Here is a 22,336-nt window from a genome sequence, read left to right on the forward strand (position 1 = left end):
TTCATACTACCGTCAACTGGGGCTACTTGGGACGATATTAAGGGTTTTTGTTAATAACTTCTTACCATGAAACATTTCATAAACAAGTTTAGGCTCATTTTATAGCTCTTTGCGAGGGCTATCGAATGGCTTCTTCAAAAAAATTCCATATGCTATTTGTAAGGTGCCAGAAGCAAAAACAGAGTATCCCGAGTAGCCCCGTCGAATGGGGCTACTCGGGACACTTGGAATAAAGCTTCATTTTAAAATATTTGAAGCATGCAGAGTGTACTCATCCATTACTAACAGTACTCTGAAGTCCTCCTCTTTCATTGTAGATGATGTAAAGGTAGAATAAATGACATTTTCTGTGAATTTTACTCGTTTTTCCTTTATTGATATATTATTACCATATACATTGATTACCATATTATTGATGCAATATTACCGTATTACTGATGCGGTATTACCGTATCCATGAACATGCCATTGAGTATTTACAACAACCTTGTCCACTGCAAGCTTCATGTCAGCAGCCTAGATGTAAACAACCATTTCATGGGTAATTTTCAAGAACTGGCAACTGAAATGGGCTGTTTTTATTAATTTTAATAAAAGAATTCTTGCTATGGGCATCAAATTGGGTAAAATTGTCCTTAAGTATTTTCATTTTTGTCTCATGACTGTGTGGCTTCTGTCACATTTTACAGATTTTACAGATTAGTTTTTGTTGATGTACGGTATGTATGTTTAGTTGTCATGAAAGACAGCAATGAAACCCAGAATGTAAGGTAAGGCCAGGTGCCATTTTGGTTGAGATATTTATATATTTTCAAGCTCTCTTTTTTTAGTAATCTTCACCCATGCCTAATTACAATTTATTGATTAATCAATAAGCATAACATGGATTGGTATCTGCCACCTTTTTAGCACATTTTCTCATTTATGCTAAAAATGCACTATTGTGCTTGCCATGTCTGTCCGTCCATCTGTCTGTACGTCCATGACTTAACGATTTCGTCAACAAGAAAATGCACTCTCTGTCACTCACTGCAGTGAGTACTGAGTTATATTTTTTATTAATGTCCATCATTAACCTAAGCAAGATTTTAATGTCCATGCTGATCATTTGCCATTGGATATATTCATCCTAAATCACAATCCAAAGAAGCTCAATGGGCAACTACAGTTGTTTCAATTGTATCTCTGCATCTTGGATGCTATGCTTTTGGTACTATCCCTGACACAAGTTTTGCCAGACTTTACTGCCTGTATTTAAATTAATGTTGTCACCACTTCTAATGCCATTGCACTTATGTTACACAATACCCTTTATTAACTAAATGAATTACAACTTTCTAGCTAGAATAAAACTGCCTTTGCTCTTTTCATGTGGTAAGCAAACACAAAAATAAAAATCCACTGTCTCTTTGAGTCTTTGTTGATAGGCCACAACTTTCATCATGTTATGAATTTAGCTTTTTGCATCAGGATTGGATAACTGCTCCATTTTACTAAAATTTGATGGATTCAAAGTGGCATACTTTGCATCAATGTAAAACTTTACAACTTGCATCAAACTGTCTGAACTGCATCAAAATTGTCTGATTTTTATGTCAAGTAACCCAAGTTATTGCTACATAGTAGTTCAGATGAAATAGTTTGTGAAAAAAATGAGATTTTTCCCTATTTATCATTTATCTTGTCTTGTGTGATATATTTTTATTTTTCAACAAGCATATGTAACCTGTAAAGTTTGTCCCCTTAAATTTTGCTGAAACCAGTTATTAATTGTAATTTCTATTTCTTGGCCCTTTGAAATTTTAGAATGTTTGATTGACAGAAAATGAAATTACATTTTTATTAAACTTGATTTTTAACTTTTGTCATCAGAAAAAAATGTCAACATTATTTGTTTACCCCGTTTTTTTACTGCAGGTTGTGGAGCTGCTCAACCAAGCTGCTTTCCTGCCTTCTGAGAAGCAGAGGATCTCAATGCTCAGTCAAGTGCAAGAGCTTGTTGTACACAGACAGCCTGACCTACTTGACACTTTTTACGAAGAAGTTGTTGCTTTTCAAAGTGACAAAAATTCTGATGTCCGAAAATGGGTCGTTGGCTTCATTGAAGAAGCTTGGTGAGTGCCCTCCTATTTTTGAACAATTTTTTTTTACATATTTATCATATATTTATTACTGGTTTTGTGTTTTGCACCAGGACATGTTTCAAATATACTGTCAAATGGGGTAGTAAAGGACGGTTTTGAGCATTTTTTGTTAATAACTTCTTACCATGAAACATTTCATGAACGAGTTTAGGCTCATTTTAAAGGTCTTTGTGAGGGCTATCATATGAAATATCCCAGAAAAATCCATATGCTATTTGTAAGGTGCTGGAGGCAATATAAAAGGATCCTGAATTTGGAAGCTGGGTAATAAGGGACACTTGAAATAAAACTCAATTTTAAAATGTTTGAAGCATGCAGAGTGTACTCAACTATTACTAACAGTACTCTGAAGTCCTCCTTTTCTTTTGTAGATAATGTAAATGTAGAATAAATGACATTTTCTGCAATTTTTACTTGGTTTTTCTTTATCGATATAATATTACCTTATCCATACATTACCATATTATCAATGTGATGTTACTGGATCCATGGACATGCCATTGAGCATTGACAGCAACCTTGTCCATTGCAAGCTTCATATCAGCAGCCATGTAGTATTTCTTCTGTATCTGTAAGATTACAGGATGGTTTGTAATTTTGCACAATTTTAATCCAGTCAAGTGATTTCACTATAACAAAAAAGATTGTAAAAAATGTACCTGAAACAGGAAGAATATTTTAGTGACAACCATCATATTTTTTTTTCTATCTTTAACATTCTATGCACAATTTTGTGATGACTGATGCAGTAATTTTTTGTTAAGTGAAATTTTTTCACTGAGCAAGGTAAATGTAATCAAAATTCTTTGTTGTAAATTGATTTTTCCATCAACTGGAGCCTTTGCTATTCAAGGTTCTACTGTAAATGCAATTTTAGGGGTGTCCCTTATTACCCCAGGGGGGTGTCCCTTATTACAGCGTTTTGCGGGAACTGCCGCCATTTTCCCTGGGAATGAGATATGCAAATTCTGTCATGTTTTTAAGCCAACACCTGTGTGCAACTTTTATGTAAGTAACATTTTCAATACAACAAATATTTTTTCTGCTACAGACCTTACCAGAGGTACTATTCCAAAATCTCACTTTTCACATTTTTTAAGAGATTTTTTAGAGGTAATAAATGTATGATTTCTCAACTTGCTGGATGCTGCATAGATAGTAAAAATGTTGAACTTCACATCACTATTTTTATTTTTGTAATTTTTTGATTATTTTAGCTGCTCCAACATTTCTGCAAAATGTTGGAGGACTGTCCCTTATTACCCCGCCCGTCCCTTATTACCCCGTTTGACGGTACTACATAGGTACACTAAATTTGTGACCTCGGTTTAGTTTCAATTGACTGCTTCTACTGTGTTTCAATCATCTATGCTTTGAATTTTCATAAATTACTTAAATTTCCTAATGAGTGTTGATGATTTAAAAGAATATTTTCTGTACTTATAGCAAGAAAGATGGTCGCATGTTGCCCCTGCTGCTGCCCAATGTTCAACTACTTCTTGAAGACGGGACTGTGAGTGTGGTTAAGCGCTGTGTGCAAGCCACAGCTCCTCTACACAAGTGCACCCTTGTATGGGTTACATCAGCCCACACAATCACTTCTGACATGGAGCTGGCATGGATTATTCTCACAGGCATCAAATCCAAAGTAACTGCAATGATTGACCATGAGAATGATGGGTAAGTTACGTATTTCTTGACTAGGCTTGTTCATTTTCCAATCATGACAAAGTTAAGGAAAAAATGTACATTATTTGTACCTATATACAAATAATTGTGATAAGCTAATTTTTGGAATAATATTAGTTCAAATAACTGACCTCAGCTAACTGACCTAACTTCAAACTTAGTTTTTTGAAAAAATCAAGGTTTAGATTTCATTGTTTGAACAAGTCACTCTTGATGTTTATGCTCGTATTCTCAACTTAAAAATGTCTGACCTTAACTTCTTTCATATGTTAGTTGTTGGTTTGTATTTCATGTCATGTTTTGCTACAGAGTGCGCACTCAAGTAATCAAGTGTATGGAGTCCATGATTCTGGTGCAGAGCTACAGTGAAACCACATCTGTGCACAGAGAGCGGGAGAATGTCCCATTCTGCCTCGACAGAGTCCCTCTCACTCTTAAGCTCACTAGGCCCAGAAAGCTTGAGGATGAAGCCAAGTAAGTTGATTTGAACATTTTTAACTTGCATTTGCTTTTTCATGTCATCACAGTAATAATGTAAATGTATTATGTTCCGAGATAATGTATTCTGAGGGCTTGAATTCCCTATTAACTACCGTATACACTAAATGCACGAGTGAAAGTTTTATATAGTGGCAATTTGCTAGTATATCTCTAGAAATTTGTAAAAATTTGTATTTCAGAGGAATAGTCTTTGAGTTAAATGATTATTTTCACCACACAAGAAATTTAATTGATCTCTATGAACCCAGACAGATGGTGCAGAAGTTAGTGAGTTTCCTGGGTAGTATTCACATCAGCTCGGTGAACCTGATGACTTGCATGAGCTCCCTGGTGATTTTAGCGAGGGCTCGTCCCATCTTCCTGCCTTCTGTCGTCCAGTCTCTGGAACTCCTCCATGGTGAGATACACAAGTTCTCTCTGGTAGAAATTTTGTTTAAACATTACAACTTCAGGTTTACTTCATAACCTCATGTTCGTGCTTACTGCATACTCTGTTGGCTGTATAATTTCAAAATATTTGCTCTTATTTTTCTAAATTGCTACCAAGTGTTGCACACTGCATTAAGAAAATGAACATGGTGTACCCTTCAAAACTCTTCATGTATTATTTATATTGTCTTTTTATTATTGTATTTGTGACAATTTATGTAATTTTCCTTTGTTGCAGCCAATCTTCCACCCACTCTGTCCAAATCTCAAGTTAACAGTGTTCGTAAGCATCTCAAGCTGCAGCTCATCAACCTTCTGAAGCACCCAAGTGCCTGTGACTTCCACGACAACATTATTACAGTACTTACTGATCTCGGCATGAGCAGCAGTGAGGTTAGTCATTCTGCTACCCTTTCTTTGATTTCATGCACCTCAGGAAAATACCAGATTTTCAAGCATAAGTCAATACGAATTAGACGCTTTTATTATCGAAAGGATTCTTGTGGGCTTGAAAGTGTTTTTGACTGCCTGAATTGGTTTTACTTTTGTAACTAATTATCAAGTTTGTTATAATTACAACACTTCTCTTTAACTTCACTTCTTGTTTGTCTGTCTGTCTGTCTGCTGCAAATCTTATAATCGAAATTTAATACACTTCTACTTATCCTATCGATCTAAAATTTTGCACACTTGTTTAAAGTTGGAGACAATGCATGAATCAAATGTCAAAATAAATGATTTTTAAAATTTAAAAATTATTTTTTTTTTCAATATTAAAAAAATTGAAAAAATAATTTTGTCAGCTACAAATCTTATAACTGATATTTGACACACTTTTGCCTGTCTAATTGATCTGAAATTTTGCACACTTGTGTAAAGTCAGAGGCAATGCATGAATCAATTAACAAAAATAATTTTGAAAAAAATTTACATATTAAAAAATTTCTATATATATTAAAAAAATTGAAAAATAAATTTTTCTAATTTTCGAAAATTAGATGAAAAATTCATTATACATCTGTAAGATTGGAGATACTGGATTATTTGGAAGTGTTGTCTTTAAAAAGTAATTTTTAAACGTATATTATGCATTTGGTTTTTCAGATCAACAAAGCAGTTCCGAACCGAGAAGAGATCCGGAGGCAGGCTAAGAAGCGCGAGCGAGCCAAGGCGGCTGCGGTGGCCAAGAAAGAGGACGGTAATGAAGGATCGGCGAGGAAGCGCGCTAGGTTGAGTAACTCAACCTTGACTTCTAACAAAGACATTCCTGAAGATCATAAAAATACCATTAAAAGTAAAAACACATCACAGGACACACCTTCTACTTTAGCATCACTTACTAAAATCAAAACTGAAACTATAGATTCTAAGAAAATTGAAGACGAAGGCGGAGAAGATGATGAGAAGGAAGAAACGGCTGGAACGTTGCTCGACATGACGACCAAGTGGGTGCTACGACGTCTGACTATTGACAACGTCACTGAACTCGTCATGACCAGCATGGTGAGTGCCTCCACCTATTTGTTCAGTTCACATAATATTAAGAGTAAATATAGGTATTCTTGAGATGATGGATTCTTACCATGCCTTTGAATGCTTTGCAAAGAATTATTTCTAGTGTGACTCCAGTTGATAAATGTTTTGGATTTTTATTCCTTGATAGCTATTTAATGGTGCCACTTGATACTTTTTAGTTTCACTTGATATTTGTTAGTCCCATTTCCATATTGCAGCTGTCGCTCCCCCCCACAATGCCGGGGCTGTTCAGCGCAGGCTACACGCCCGTGTCAGGCGCTGGCACGCTGCAGCAGAAGCAGCAGCTCTCACGGCTGCTGGCCTCTCAGCTGGTTGCTGCGAACGTGTCGCCCATGGGCCAGCTGCCGCCCCAGACTTCAGTCGCTCCTATGGCTGAAGGACTAACCGAGGAAGATATTCAGGTCTGCTCATACATTTCGAATTCACATTAATTTTCCTTTGTACGTATTTGACCTGAAGCGCTAGCAACTACGGCCACTGAACTAACTAACTTTCCTTTTTATTTTTGCAGTTATGATTTTATACTACAGTGCAGTATGTTTAATATGTTGTAAGTTTTGAATTTTGATGGAGATTCTTTTCTATTATCCATAATCCTTTTATCCTCAATGAAGAGAAAAAATGTGAATTCTCTATAAATTAATTTTTACGCTACTTGTATATTTTTTGTGCTTGATATTAGTAAATAGAGGAATAACTTCATTTGTATCCGTTTGTTTTTATTTTACAACAAAATTTATTTCTAAGAAATATAATTAATTTGTTGTCATTTAATTATTAATGGTAACTTTCGTCCCTCAGCGCCTGGGCGACAGTGACGACGAAGGCCCCTTTGTGTCCTTCCTGGGCTCCCGTCCTCCCAATCTATCTGTGAGCTGCACTCCCTCTGAACTCCTCTGAATTGTTTCATGTTTAAGAACCATTGCCAGCCAAATATTATTCAGTCTAGGTTAATTCTGTTATTGTCGTTATTGTTTCATGATTCTTTATTTAAAGAGGAATTTGTTATCAAGGATTTTGTCACTTGTTCTTCATGGATGTTTGTTTCGTAATTTGTTCATAGATCCCGCATTTGCTAATAAAAGTTGCAGAAAAATATCAAAGAATATATTTCAAAGCCTATTTGATCCTATCTGAATTGCTGCAATTTTCTGAAATTGTCGCCTTCCTTCACACAGGCCCCTCCTCCCGCATTGCCAGCCCCAATATTGGCACCAATTCGTCACAAGATCCAGGCCGTGAAGCTCTCCGAGGTGACGCCGGTGTTGTCAGAGCAGCAGCAGCGCTCGCTTAGCATCTGCCTCGTCCGCAATCTTCTCAGGAGCTACCACTTCAATAATCTCAGCCAGCTGGACAAGAAACATCGTATGCATATGATTGCAAAACTTTTGGCCTTTTCTTCTGCAGATGAAATTCGAGGTCAGGGTTCTAATCATACCTAATTTGAAACATTCTTATAATAGCAATAACTGTCGGATATAATTATAGTTAATTGCAGTCAATTATTAAATATGAACCATACATACATTTACCAATGCTTGTTGGAAAGAAATATGAAGTCATGTCATTAGCGTTTCTTGATTAATGTGATGTTCTTAAGAATAGTAGCTGCTATATTTTGGTATACCTAATTAGGTGCGATTTTAGCGTACATAAATTGGGATTTTTATTTCAATCAAAGGTACTCAATGTTTGGAGTTTTATTTTTATTTTGTCTGTGTATGGAGGTGTGCATGCGATGTTGTGATGCATGTATGTGGTTATGTTGAAAAATATTTACTAGTCTCTTCTTTCATTCTGCAACAACTACGTCTCTTCACCATTTTAGTTGAATTTTTAAGATGCTTCAGCAATGTGCTTTTCTTCTGGCCCAACCTTCAAAAGCTAACTGTGCGAACATGTTAGTTTGAGTCTCTTAATCAACTCTCAATATTGTTCTGTAACATTACTTTTAAAATGAACTTGTATCATTGCAGGAGTGGAAGATACGATGCTACAAGACCCGTCTAAGTATTGTGACCTCATAGAGCTGTGGATTTTCTGTGTACATTCTGCCACTTGTGACTTCTCTCAGCTGGCAAGAATAACTGGTAAGACTTACGCTCAAATGTATAAAATAAATTTATTGTGTACAAAGATTTTAGTTATTTTGTGGTTCGTTGAGATACTTTGCCATCCTTATGCCAACTTCTGTTTGAAAAGATATTTTGAATTGTTTACTAGAGTTATAATATAAACTCGAGTATAAAATATATTTGTGATGAACAAAATATAATGATAAAATATGTGATATAGTTAAAAATACAGTATATGGTTAGATGCATTTATTTTGTTTTGGACGAGGAATTCAATTGTGAAGTTTTGTTCGCAGGTCGCAGCCACAAGAAGAAGGTTCTCACGAGCAAACAAGAATACGACGACATGCTCGTGCGCGTCGTGAGGAGTATTGTCCCGCAGTGCACCGAACAAACTTACCGGGAGTGAGTTTAGCTACAAACTACTGACTGGTTTTGTTAACTGAGGCCGTACTATCAACAATAGTCTAGAGTTCTTAACTCCGTTAACCAATCAGCCGGCTTTAGCTTCTCAAGCTAAACCTATCAATCAGACGAGAATTCAGCCGTCCATGTGTGTTTGAAATGGCTTTTGATAGTACGACCATTGATCTCTTTCAGTTAAGTCCCAGGTCGTCAAGTGCCGATGATCATTTCAAGTATTCCAGAACGTAACTTCGTTCATTAAATTGCATGAACTTGCGCCTGAACGTGCAAAAGAACCTGCTCGATGCTACTTAACACCGGCAATCGCATATCTTCTCAACACTGAAATGCCGATGAGGGCGTACCATAACTAAAACCTTTCTATCGCCTGTTTCTCCAATTTACTTATTTTTTTTTCCTAGGACGTTACACGTTCTCCAATGCCCTCATATGCGTGCGCGCAACCGTTGGTGGGGTTTTTCTTCAATTATGGAGTATCCACCATATTATTAGGAATATGAATATGAAAATGCTATTCCTTTTAGCATATTTCTGGTGCTTTTTTATGAATCAACCGTATTGACTTTTGTTAAGTATATGTTGACGTTGTTTTCAGTTTTATATGTTTTGAAATTTTTTGTTTGAGTGTATATAATTTGATTAAAATTTTTATTAAGTTTTCGACCATTTTTGTTTAAGAATGAGCGAATGCAGGTTGATTTGAGTGGCTAAAATAAGTACACAGTTCTTGATCACAACTGTTACTGAAATTAATGCACGTGTTTTGTGGTGCAGTTTTTTGTCATGGCTGTTACTGAAAGTAATGCACGTATGTCCCCGTTCAGTTTGATGTCACAACTGTTGCTGAAAGTAATACTCGTATGTCTGCGTGCAGTTTGTTGTCACGACTGTTACTGTCGTGTCCGGCGGTACCGGTTACTGTTGTGTCGGCGCTGGTGGAGTGCGCGGTGTCCGACAACAACAACAGCTCGGCTCTGGTCTGCTACTCAGCGCCGCTGCTGCGGGACTTGGCGCTCTGGCGGTCCAACGTCGCCACACACACACTCGCCCTTCTGTGCAGCCTTGCCATGCACAGCGACGACCAGGTTAATACATTTACAGCGTATTTCATACATATTTGCTCTTTTTAGCGCATTTTCTCATTTATAGAAAAAAGGTGCTATTGTGCTCGTCATGTCCGCCCGTCTCTCTGTCCGTCCGTGACCACGTTTTCGTCGACGAGAAAATGCGCTCTCTGTCACTCACTGCAGTGAGTAGTACTGAGTTACATTTTTTGTGGATTTATTAGTGGAAATTGTTCTTAAACTACATGCCTATACTTCCGCCATTACTAATTATTTTCATTTACTCCAAACCTTCGAAAATTCATGGTCATGATTAGAAACCTGCTGAAAATTGTTTAATTTATAAATAAACAGAAGTTGAAAGTGATTAAATTGAAATGGAACAGAAGAATGTCGATTTTTATGCTTATCAATTGACCTATGTTAGTTTTTGTGACTCCATTTGGCAAATGATATTTTCTTTGTATTGTAAAGAAGTTTATTATTTTGTTATAGTCTATTATTCATATATTCATCTCGTCACAGGTACGAAAGGCTATTCTGCAAGAAGCTGAGGCAATTCTTCTAATTGGTGGCAGTCAAGCAGAGTCGATCATGTCAGCAGGACGTCGCCAGCTGCTGTACCTGGAGCAGCCTGAGCCTCCTGACGCGATGTTCGCCGAGTTCCTCGGTCGCCCCACCAAGCTCGAGGAGTGGGACGAAGCCACTGTCAAGGCCTGCCTCGACCTCCCCCTCACCATCCTACCGCTGCACGAGGCGCTCGTGCATGAGTGAGTCAAGTTAAAATCTGTTTGGAGAAATGCGAGTTAAGTAGCAGGATCCTACCGGTGTGAATAATCCTCGCCTCGTGCATGAGTTAGTCATGTGAAATTTGTTCAGAAATATACGGGTTGGACCTTACCAGTGTGAAGAATGGAATGTCTTCCCTCTTCCCAGTAAATAATTTAGCCAACTCTCCAAGCAAGCAAGCTACACTATAGCCAAACCGTTTAATACCTTCAATTCAGTGAGTTAGTCAGGGCAAATATTGTGTTGTTATGACAAGGAGTACGTTAACTTATTTGTGAAACGTCTGATACACTAGAGGTTATTAAATTAAAGTTCTAATTAGGTCACTGTTCAGTAATTAATTTCACAAGTTTCCAGGTTCATTTGATTGGGATGGGGAAAACTTACACGTTCTACTGAATGTGCTCATTAACAATGAAACGATTGAGTGTTCTGTTAAAATGCTTATTCTGTTTAAATTCATTAATTTGGAAATTATTTTTTTAAAAGAATTATTAATGAAGATTAGTTCAAATTTTGGTTTCCCTATAAAAGGCTTCACAATTTCACTACCGGTACACAGAAATAAAAATGTCAAACTAGTGCAAGCAAAGGTTAGACTCAACTAAAGCTAAAACGAATTGCACTATATTCCTGACATCAATTCTGCTTTTGTAGGCTTCGGGTGCTGATGATTTTTGATGGGCATTTTCATGTTCACATATTTCATAAAACGGATGAGTAATTTACGCGCTAATGTTTGCAGTTTAGCGCTGGTTTACATCAAGACTGTGAACGAGGCGAAGCGTGGCATCCTCCGCCTGCTGGAGGGCCCCGTGAGCCTCATGGGCATGGACTCGCCGCAGCTGCTGGCTCTGGTGCGCTCGACGCCTAAGGGCAGCGAGACGCTCATCACGCGCATCATCCACATCCTCACAGAGAAAGGTCTGGCGCTATGATTTTTTAATCCCTGTATTTTCATTACACTTGTCATCCAAATCCTCAAAAAGAAGGTCTGACTAATCCATGTATTTTCATCACACTTCTCATCCAAATCCTCACGAAGAAGGTCTGTCTAAGTCATGTATTTTCATTATACTTATCATCCACATCCTCACAAAGAAGGTCTGTCTAATCCATGTTATTTTCGTCACGCGTATAACCCCGCGTATCGTCCCAGAGAAGAGTGTTGGTAAGCCATTCATATCCTTGGATTTTTCCATCATTTATAGCTTCAAACGCATTGAAGGATATTTTTTTATGTCCCATCCAAATAATGTAAATGGCTTTTGAAGTATGTTGAACAGTTGCTTCTATGTGCACTACTTTTCATAGATGAAATTTCGGTCTTGTGCCTGTGTGGAAAGGTGAGCTTCTCACTGTCACAGTTTCATTTAAATTATTGTTTCTATCTACTTTATATTGATTTTTTCGAAACGATAATTAATCTTTGTAATTTTTTGTCTCCTAGAAGCGATTTACTTCCGTTTACCTGAAGTGTACTGAAATTCGTTGTTATCTTTTGAATAAAATATAAGATTCTAGATGTTCTTGTTTTATATTCAACTCGACTGGAGCATGAAAGTTTTCCTGTGGCAATTCTCTTTTCAAATTAATCTTCTAAGTTGATATTTACATTGTAGCATGTAAATAATTATCTTGTTACATGTAAATTATCTGAAGATCACGAGAATGCCAGTAAGAATAAGAATACATCATGGGACCTCCCTTTTACTTTAGTATCACTCAATAAAATAAAAAGTGAAACATATTCGTGTAAATTTTGCTTTTCACGTTCATTAACGTTAATATTTCATACTTTGGTATCAAAATGGAGAATCCTGCTATAATGTACTTTAGTTCTAAATTTCGCGGTCTCATTAAATCTGGTTGGTTTGTTTCAGCTCCTCCGAGCGAGGCGCTGGTGTGTCAGGTCCGTGAGCTGTACAACAGGAGGGTGAGCGACGTGCGCTTCCTCATTCCGGTGCTCACGGGGCTCAGTAAGAAAGAAATTATCGCCGTGCTCCACAAGCTCATCAAACTCAACCCACACGTCGTCAAAGAGGTTAGGATTATTAAGTTCAACCCACACGTTGTCAAAGAGGTTAGGATTATTAAGCTCAACCCACACGTCGTCAAAGAGGTTAGGATTATTAAGTTCAACCCACACGTTGTCAAAGAGGTTAGGATTATTAAGTTCAACCCACACGTCGTCAAAGAGGTTAGGATTATTAAGCTTAATCCATACGTCGTCAAAGAGGTTAAGATAATTATTTATAAACGGGTAACTTCCATCGATGTATGCGGTTTGATTTTTTTGTCTCCGATATTTTTATTGTAAAGGAAGGGTTTCTATGGTCGCGAAGATCGGTGCATGACATTTGGTTTATGTTCTTATTATGAATTATTGAAGTACTTCAATAATTTTTCTTCTCCGTCAGGTGTTCAACAGACTATGGGGCGTGGCACTCGACTCTGGGACGTCTCCGTTATCGCCTGTGGAGCTTCTTGTTGCTCTGCATCTCATAGAGGCGGACAAGTGTGACGTCAAGACGGTTATTAAAGGTAGGTAACCATGTAGACGGTTATAAAAGGTAATCATGTAGACATTTGTGCAGTGTACAAATCAATTGAGTGCTCCGTTGATGTGTCGTGCAGTGCAATAATCTGATGACTGCTTCCTTGATTTGCCATGTAATGAATACACCAGCATACGTGTTTCGTCCTGCATTGAACCTTATCACAAGTCTAGACTTTTAAGTTCTAGGTCCATTTCGTGCGTTTTTTTATGTTATCTTCTGTAAATCATGTCCCTCGTAAAGATTAAGACTTTATTTGAATGTCAGCGACGGGGCTGTGCTTCCAAGAGCGCTCGATCTACACTGCGGAGGTGCTGGCTGAGGTGCTGCAGCAGCTGCTCGACGAGCCTGTCATCCCGACGCTCTTCATGCGCACCGTCATCATGACCCTCACTCACCATCCTCAGCTCCTGTCACTTATCATCAGTGTTCTGCTCAAACTCATTGAGAAGAAGGTACAGGGCTCTTCTTACTTCGCTCTCTTGCCGTTTCCGAGCTCATTTTGCTGCTGATATGTGTTCTTTTTTAGGAGATTCTTGTGAGGGTAAATCTTATTTGTTATACAATTTTTAGCGCATTTTCTCATTTACGGAAAAAATACACTTTTGTGCTCGTCATGTCCTTCCGTCTGTCTGTCCGTGACTTCACGTTTTCTTCGCTCATTTTCGCGTTTTCGTCGCTTCACGGTGTACTATATTGTGTTGCGAAGAATGTCACGAGAATTGAAAAAGATTCTCGAATATATATGTTCATTAAATGTTATGGTGCAATTATATGTTTTCGGTTGTTCCATGCACAGGTTTGGGAGCAGCCGAAGATCTGGGAAGGCTTCGTGAAGTGCTGCGAGCGAGCCAGCCCGCAGTGCGTGGCTGTCTTGCTACAGCTTCCCATCCAGCAGCTCTCGGACGCTTTCGAGGCTTCTTCTATGCTGAAAAATACACTCGCGACGCACATTAAATCACTCACCAAGCATCAGGTCAGTCGTGCTCTCTTCTGAGATCGTACTTGTACAATTCTTACGACCATTTACTTTTTACTTCCAAGGGTGATTACTTATTCGAAATCCCGATAGAATTTTTATTTCGGTATAATTTTATTATTATAATTATTTTTGGCGTTGACAGCTTAAGCAAATAATTTCATAATTTCGAAATAATGAATATACCCGCGACGAATCCAATCATATTTATCCTATAATTTTCTTTGTTGAATAAATTAATCCTTAATATCCTTAGTATTTGTTTGGGACATAGCAGTCCCAGGCCACGATGGATCGCCGCCTCTCCACGATGGATCGCCGCCTCTCCACGATGGATCGCCGCCTCTAATATGCAAATATATTTTACTTGCTTTATTCAGTGAAATGTTATTAGTTATAAAGTAGTTGGAAAACAACATTGTAACTTATGAGCAGAAATCGAGTATCGGCTTGGACGTATTAGCGCTCGTGGGCGCGCTGGACGAGACGCCTGACGACCAGGACCGCGCCGCCGCCACCACCGCACCAGTTCGGGAAATTCCTGCTCCTCTCCAGGTAAAATAAATCCACGTCGAGCTTTTCATTGAATACATTTATTTAAAAATCATGACTTCTCGTTACGTAATTAGAGTTATAATTATCTAATCATCATGAGATGAAGGATTGGATTATCTTATAATCACTGAATTAAGGAAAGGTTTCTCTGTTCATCTCGAGATTAAGGAAGGGATTATCTAATCATCAAGGAATTAAGGAAAAGATTCTTTTATCATCAAGGGATTAAAAAAAGGATTATATAATCATCGAGGAATTAAGGAAAGGATTCTCTAATTTTTATGGAATTAAGGAAAGGATTCTATAATCTTTATGGGATTAAGGAAAGGATTATATAATCATCGAGAGATTAGGGAAAGGATTCTCTAATCTTAATGGGATTAAGGAAATATTGTATGATCATCAAGGGATTAAGGAAAATTCTCCATGCATTAGTACCTATAGGTCCTTAATATTTACGTTAAATTAGGTAGTTATTTTTGCCTCATATTCTGAATACCATTATTCTTAGTCTGTATAATATGTAAATATTCTTGATGCTGATTTGTCTCATTTCTTTTCCCCAGCTCGCCTAACACGACAAGTCTTCAAAAGTTCAACAAGAAACTCTGCTATAAGTGGAATCTTCATCTATTAAATGCGTTATATTTCAGTGCAAATTATTATTTATTCCGTCAGTTTATTCGCTATTCGATGTGATACTGAATTATTTTCTTTTCTTTAAAATGTATGAATGCACAATTTCTCGGTCTAATGGATATTCAGCATCTCTAACAGTGTTGCAATATTTATCCTTTACTCGATCTAGTTAGCTCGAAGATAAAAAATGTTAATTTTTCCCCCGTAGTTGATTAACGGAAAACTAAGCCAATTTTATCTTTAATTTCATTGCCATTTGTTGATGCATGGTAATAGGTAGGTTATGAGGAAATTCCTTTAAATATTGAGGGAGTTTTTTTTCAAAATAATGAGGAAATTTTGTATGCATGACAAACAAAATGATACTGAATGATGCTTTCATGTTGATGGAGTAACCCAAAGTGTCGTGGGCTCCATCTCTGACATGGCTGTGGACTACATCGTGGACTACATACATTTTGAATTACGGTATTTGAATTAATTTTGAATTATTTGAATCAAGTTACATCAAAACTAAGTGTTTATATTATTTTCCCCCTCCTCAAGAAATTTTCCTCGTCTACAAGAATTCATTACATAGAATAGAAACCGGAATTTTTAAATTATGTGCCGCTTGCCTATTATCTAGGAGACTCGGAGGCCTCGCGCATAAAGAAATAAAAACTCCTTATTACCTTTGATGTCATGAACAATGGACGACTTGGAAATTTAGCAGTGTTTTCCTGGTTCGAGGAACGCTCGTGTTGACTTGTAGCGGCGGTGCATCATCGCGAGTTTTTTATCGCAACGAATTCTTCAATTTTGTAGCTTGTTTCCTCGCTGTCTCGAATGAATGTTATAGCAGCGTGCCAGCTATAGCTGGGCTGTCCCTGGTAGAGCGGCGATCAAATACGCAGTACAAGAAATCGGTTGTGTTTGTTCCTTTTGGCCCAGGGTTCAGGGTGCAGGGTGGCCCAGTGGTTACCGTTCAGAGTCAAGATTGGCGCAGTGAGGCGCGGGTTCGATCCCAGCTCTGTGCGACAGTTTCTGGTCAGAATCGGCGAGGAGGCCGGGCGGTTAAGCACAGCAAAATTTGAATCGGTGGGTTGTGTGTTCGAGACCACATCAAGCTGTGCATGTTTTGCAATGTTAAGAATCGGCGACAGGCCTACGACCTAATAAACGCTGAAACCGCTATATTTTTCTAACTAGCGAGTGGAATATTCGACGCGAGTTTTGAACTGCTGACTATTGAGCTCCGTCAAATTAATTTATATGCTTCGGCATATCAGTTAAGTTACCAATCGCTATTGTTACCAAGTGGCAAGTAATTGAGCTAACATCTTACGTTTGGCAATGCTACTCTCACCAGAATGAGCAGTTACTGAGAAGTACAGCGTTGAGCAAGTGCCATGGTTTTCGTACTTTCAAGTGCGTCTCTTTGGGCGCTTAAGTTGTGGCGTCTTGCTTTGCTTATGTTTTTATTCTTATTAAGTGTTTATTATTCAATGAATTCCATGAGAATGTTTCAAAAAGAATTAGATACATTTTCAATCGTCCGTGGAGTTGAATTATTCAAAACTAAGGAGACCTCTTCAGCTGGTCAAAATCTGTTCAACAGCACAGGAAAAATAAATTCTGCTACTAATCAGGACGCTTTCTACCAAAAATTCGAAGAACCTTTCTCCCAAAATTCTGAGCCGGATAAAAGCGTTGTTTTGACTGGGGGTCTAGCCCCCTTGTCCGTCCCTGCGACGCGTGTAGACCCCTCTGGAGACCACAAGTTCGGGGCTTCATCGCCCTCCCACGACCCCTCGGCGACCCTCGCATCCCCTCAGCAGTGCTTCTTCTCAGAGGGCAAAATCAACGCAACCGACGACGCATCTGTGAGTAGGTGGTGCACATGAGATATAAATTTATACGTAATATTCGTAGATGATACTTTTCACTTCGTGTACAGAGTATAATAATTAGTTTTAGTTTAATCTTTGATTTGGATTTATTTTCCAGAAAAAGAGATACTTAGCTATATGCTATATATATTCGTAGATGATATTTTTCACTCTGTGTACAGAGTATAATAATTACTTTTAGTTTGATCTCTGATTTGAATTTATTTTACCAAACCTGAGATACTCAGTTATATGCTATACATATTCGTAGATGATATTTTTCACATTGTTTACATAGTTTTACCGATTAGTTTTTATTGGATTTTTTTCCAGGTTAAGCTTCACCTCCGTGAAGTGGCTCGTCGTCGTCGCCATGTCCAGCAGTTCTGTAAACATGGAGTCTCTACGCGGAACTCTACTCTCGCCTCCGATTATAATTTGTTCGATGCCGCCCATTGTGTTTCCTACTGTAAAATATTGAAGGTTTGTACGTCCCCTTGAATTTATTCCAAATACGACTCATATGAGTACAAATTTACTATTTTTGGCAAGTTGTTTTCCGTTGCTATATTGTTTAGAACTTTTTTGATATTAAACTCAAACACAATCGTTTATATAAAAAGGTGTTCTTTTAAACACAATTCAAATGCTGCTTTATGTTTCTCCAAATCTTGACATACTTTTAACGAAACAGAGGCATAGTTAACACGACTCTAAAAATGGACGCCAAGAAGGTATAGCTTATAGTTTTTCCTTGAAAATCTCAGTCTGGATCCAGCACGATGCTGACCTTCATGTTACGTATCAACGGACTTGACGATAAAGTTGATAACAATGCCGAGCTGCACGGCCGGGCCCAAGCCGCGTTCCCGGCGCCTCCAGGACAAATGTCAGCGCGAGCTGCACGAGGATTTCTCACGGTCACCATCGTGCGTCATCCTTTCAGACGGTGAGTTGTGCACGTAAAACATCCACCGAGTTAGTTCAATTCTAAAATTTGTGAGGGTTTAATATATTTCAAGTGTTATCTGTGCCCTGAAAAGAATTGCTTAATGTTCACGTGATTGCTATGACACGTTTGCCATCTTGTATGGGAGGAAGTCTCATCTTGAGAATAATTTCATTTCCTGAAAATCATATTATAATTTGTATTTATCCTTATAATATGTATTGTATTTATATATATAAAACATATATTCAAGTTTATAATATGAATTCATGTTTACAACATGTTTTCTCTTGTTGAACGAAAAGCTTGGTGTCGTGCTACTGCGACAAGGTCATAATCAACGGGCTAAATACGAACTTCAAAGACGCTATTCAGCACCTAAGAGGACGAAAAACGTTAGATATTTTACGAGAAACGCTACCTAATTATTACTTTGAGTCGATGGATTTTGAATACAATGGAAAGTCAAAAAATAAAAGTTTATCCCAAGATCGGTATTCCCCGGAAAAGATTTTGAAAGACAACAATTATCGCCTAATTTGGAGCACCCCAGGAAAGGAAAAATTTATGAAGTCTAAAGGAAGAGTCAAGGCAATACATCCCCTGCCAGATATCCTGACATTCCCTGAGTTTGTTGTGCTCGTGGCTGTGGGAATTTTGCCTTGCATTGGAAATCCTGAGTGCTTGGCGAAACTCGACCGACACGTGCTGCCTCAAAGCAATTCATGCGATTTTTGTAGTGGCAAGTTAGACTTCATAATGAAGGTAGGTGGGGACTGGGGAATAAATGCACACTAGTGCCTTATCTCTGGCATACTCTTCAATAACAGTAAAATGATTAGTTAGGAAGATAATATTTAGTTTTGAGCGATATCAAACCATATCACCTGATAGATAAGTTGCTGAACCCTTCTTTAATTCAGGAGCTACTTCTTGAGGCATGAGTAGAGGATTTGAACTTTATTCTTAATTACTGTTAACTAAATTTATTTGAAATGGAGATCATATGAACAGATTATTTTTATCAAAATCTGTTCCTTTGCTGTCTTGAAACTGCGCTAAATAACAAGTTTAATGCGATATGAATAAAATAATCTAAAAATAAACCAGATTTACATTAATAACCTTTCTGTTTTTCAAAGCTGGAGTCCCTGGATGAGGATCTGTTGCTGCTGAATAACTTGCTGAGTCGGCCGAAGCCGAGGATGAGCGACACTCGAATGACAGATTCGGACAAATTTTCCTCACCGACAACCCAAAGATCATCAACATTAAAAGCTGTCTTAAAAACAGTGGAAAACAGCATTAAAAACGAAGACAGCGGCTCGGAGTTGTCGACGCAGGGTCCAAGCAAGTTAAACACTGGTCGTTCATCTACCTTACATGCATTATATGCGATACCAAACTCGACTCAAATCGCTTCAGCTGTTGCTGAAAATTTTACTTTTTCCAAACACTCAATAAATAATTCGTTTTCGGAAGTCTCACCGCGACCCCGTGGCACTGAGATTCCATTCCACGAAGGATCCACGACATTTGCTCCCGAAGGATCCACAACATTTGCTCCTGAAGGAATCAACTCGCATGCAAAGCTCAGAGTCAATCCCAGCAGCGATTTGTGTTTGTCATACGACGAGTACATGCATCAATTATCCGGATTCGAAATAGATCTAATATATAATGCGTATTATCATGATTTCCAATATTTTGGCTACGTGCCTTTGTAACTTTTATTTGACACGCATTATATACATAAAGCCTCTCGTTAAGATAACAAAATAATCTATTATGTCCTCGAGGTTATATGTGATTGAATGCATTGAAAACTGCGAAGATGCTTCGTGCCATAATAGGTAATGCAGAACGCTTCGTAGTAAGAACAGCACAAAGGTTATGATAATTACCTGTGGATTGTGATGCACTGAATTTTGCTTTGACAAGTTGCGACGGCTAAACTAGTTAATTTTTTGAGTTCCTTCGTGAGCTGCCTCATTCGATGGATCGTATGTAATTGCAAACTGTTTTTGCCCATAACCTGTTGAAAAAAACGGATTTTAAAATACATTCTATACCTAAAGTTATATGTAAAAATATCTAGGACATCTCTAATGAACTATGATGCCCTCACTTCAGCAGGTCGCTAGTCCGTGCATGTGTTATCGCTCCGTGTTAGCCAAGAGATTGGGTGTAACTGAGTTACATCGGTGTCAGTGAATCCAGCGATAACGACAGGCAAAAAATTTGAGAACATAATTTTCTTGATTTAATATATAATAAAATGAAGATATATGTCCAAATTTCTTTTAAACACGGAGAAAATTCTTTTTTTTTTGGTTCTTTGAAAAGAAAATATTTTCTTACAAATATTAAATGAAGTCTCATTCATTTACATTAATAAACTTGAAAGCTGTATGATTATTCACCGGACACTCAAATTCCTATTGCTTGCTCAAAGTGCTAATGCAAATTACGATTTCTTAGTCAAATCGAAAAATTATTGCTTTGCCGTGTCCTGAAATACCACAAATTCCTTCATGTGCAGCGCATGTGATGCGGCGATGCGTCATATTTAATCAGCACCTGGCAACAGTTGTTTGAACTGCAATCGTTATTGTTATTCTCTTCAAATTGGAAAAAGCTGATGGTGATGACGTTAATCGAGTTAATTAGCCAGCGAAGCATTACAGTATAGTGAAAGATATAAAGATAAAAGAGATTGGGCACTCACTTTACGACTGTTTTCTGAAAAATTCTCCAACACTCATTTTGTTAGTCATCATTGCAAGTGTAGTTTAACTTTCTCTCAAGAAGTCAACCTCTAATTAGAGAACATTCATAACGATATCCACTCTGAAACACCGCTTAATGTTCAAGTTTACTCAGCATATATTAATATTGCTCGCTTTAAGTTTTTATTTCTCTTGAAAGGGAAAATTCTGCCATATCATGATACGGCGGTCTGCTTGCCGATTGAGTTGGCTGGTGCTAGAGTTTTTAATGAGGTTTAATCAGGCCTTTAATGAGGTTAAATCAGTTTTCTAACGAGGTTAAATCCGGTCATCAGAGCAGTTGAATCAGGTCCTTAATGAAGTGAAATCAAGTCATTAACGAGGTTAAATTCGGTATGTAATGTTTTAAAAATCATACATTGATTGAGATTAATTCAGTTAAATGAGGTTAAATTATATCTTTTATGAAGTTAAATCAGTTCATTAATTAAACTCACAGCTGTAGGATACACTATGAGGAAAATGGTCGATTGATATCGACAGCAAATCGAAGTTTGCTCGAACCTATCGGCAGAAGTTTCTAAATTGAGCGCGGTTGGCAATCCCCGCGATAAATAAGGAGTTTTATCACTGATTTACTAAACTGTTATCGCGTCACTATTGTTCTACCCTCTTGCGGTGACTCGACTGAGTGAAACATATAACACGGTAAGCCTCTGTAAGTTATAAACTGTAAGTTTCATTTGTTTATTGTCCCAGAAATTCTCAGTCCGTACACGTAGGCCTCGTTGCAGCAGGGACGTAACTGTAATAGGAAACTATTAAATTCAGCATTCAAATTACTTCCCTCGTTTTATTCTCATAAAAAATCTGTGCATGAGGTTCGTGCCTTGTCTAACATGATATAATGTGTTGCACGTTATTTTGACTTGATCCTTTTTCAAATTCTAACGTGACTTTCAGTCCAGTATTCTAATTTAATCAATTGAACAATATTAAAATGGTTGCTTTTTTCGTAAACTTTACTCTCTTGTTTCATCAAACCTATGTTCTTTTTTTCCTGTTCGAATATCCAATTCAGGAACACAGCAACAATAAAGCTGCTAAAAACGGGATTTTAAACACGCTTTTTAAAGTATTTTTCTGTTATTTTTTCTATCACTAAAACTATCTTTTGCGTGACAATATAATGTATAAATACATAATATATTTCAAATAATGATAAAAAATTATAATAATAATGCATTATATATATGTATAATTTATTAGGAGCGTGATAACAAATATATATACTTTAGGAGGATAGCAGTGCTTTAAATTAATTTGTGAACTAAATAATCCCGTAATTGAATTTTGATGAACTCTCAACCAGATGAGACAAGACTGAGTTAGAAATAAGATAC

General features: G+C 37.5%; 2 protein-coding genes across 2 annotated transcripts; both read left to right on the top strand.

Moving 5' to 3' along the window:
- The first annotated feature begins 717 nt into the window (after positions 1-717).
- Positions 718-15,901, top strand: LOC108674720 (symplekin). The gene is made up of 21 exons (XM_018162687.2): positions 718-770; positions 1,918-2,114; positions 3,591-3,824; positions 4,143-4,307; positions 4,583-4,731; positions 5,002-5,156; positions 5,868-6,266; positions 6,497-6,700; positions 7,101-7,169; positions 7,478-7,718; positions 8,276-8,389; positions 8,671-8,779; positions 9,675-9,885; positions 10,390-10,634; positions 11,399-11,577; positions 12,537-12,697; positions 13,074-13,197; positions 13,479-13,666; positions 14,011-14,187; positions 14,626-14,745; positions 15,312-15,901. The coding sequence occupies exons 2-21, from the start codon at positions 1,975-1,977 to the stop codon at positions 15,318-15,320; spliced, it is 3,393 nt and encodes a 1,130-aa protein (XP_018018176.2). The 5' UTR covers positions 718-770; positions 1,918-1,974; the 3' UTR covers positions 15,321-15,901.
- Positions 15,902-16,693: 792 nt separating this feature from the next.
- On the top strand, positions 16,694-20,447 carry LOC108674710. The gene is made up of 5 exons (XM_018162676.2): positions 16,694-17,249; positions 17,589-17,738; positions 18,023-18,204; positions 18,510-18,969; positions 19,347-20,447. Exons 1-5 carry the CDS (start codon positions 16,776-16,778, stop codon positions 19,929-19,931), a joined length of 1,851 nt encoding a protein of 616 aa, XP_018018165.1. The 5' UTR covers positions 16,694-16,775; the 3' UTR covers positions 19,932-20,447.
- Positions 20,448-22,336: the final 1,889 nt, after the last annotated feature.

The sequence above is a fragment of the Hyalella azteca genome, unplaced genomic scaffold, assembly GCF_000764305.2.
Source record: "Hyalella azteca isolate HAZT.00-mixed unplaced genomic scaffold, Hazt_2.0.2 contig17851, whole genome shotgun sequence".
Lineage (NCBI taxonomy): Eukaryota > Metazoa > Arthropoda > Malacostraca > Amphipoda > Hyalellidae > Hyalella > Hyalella azteca.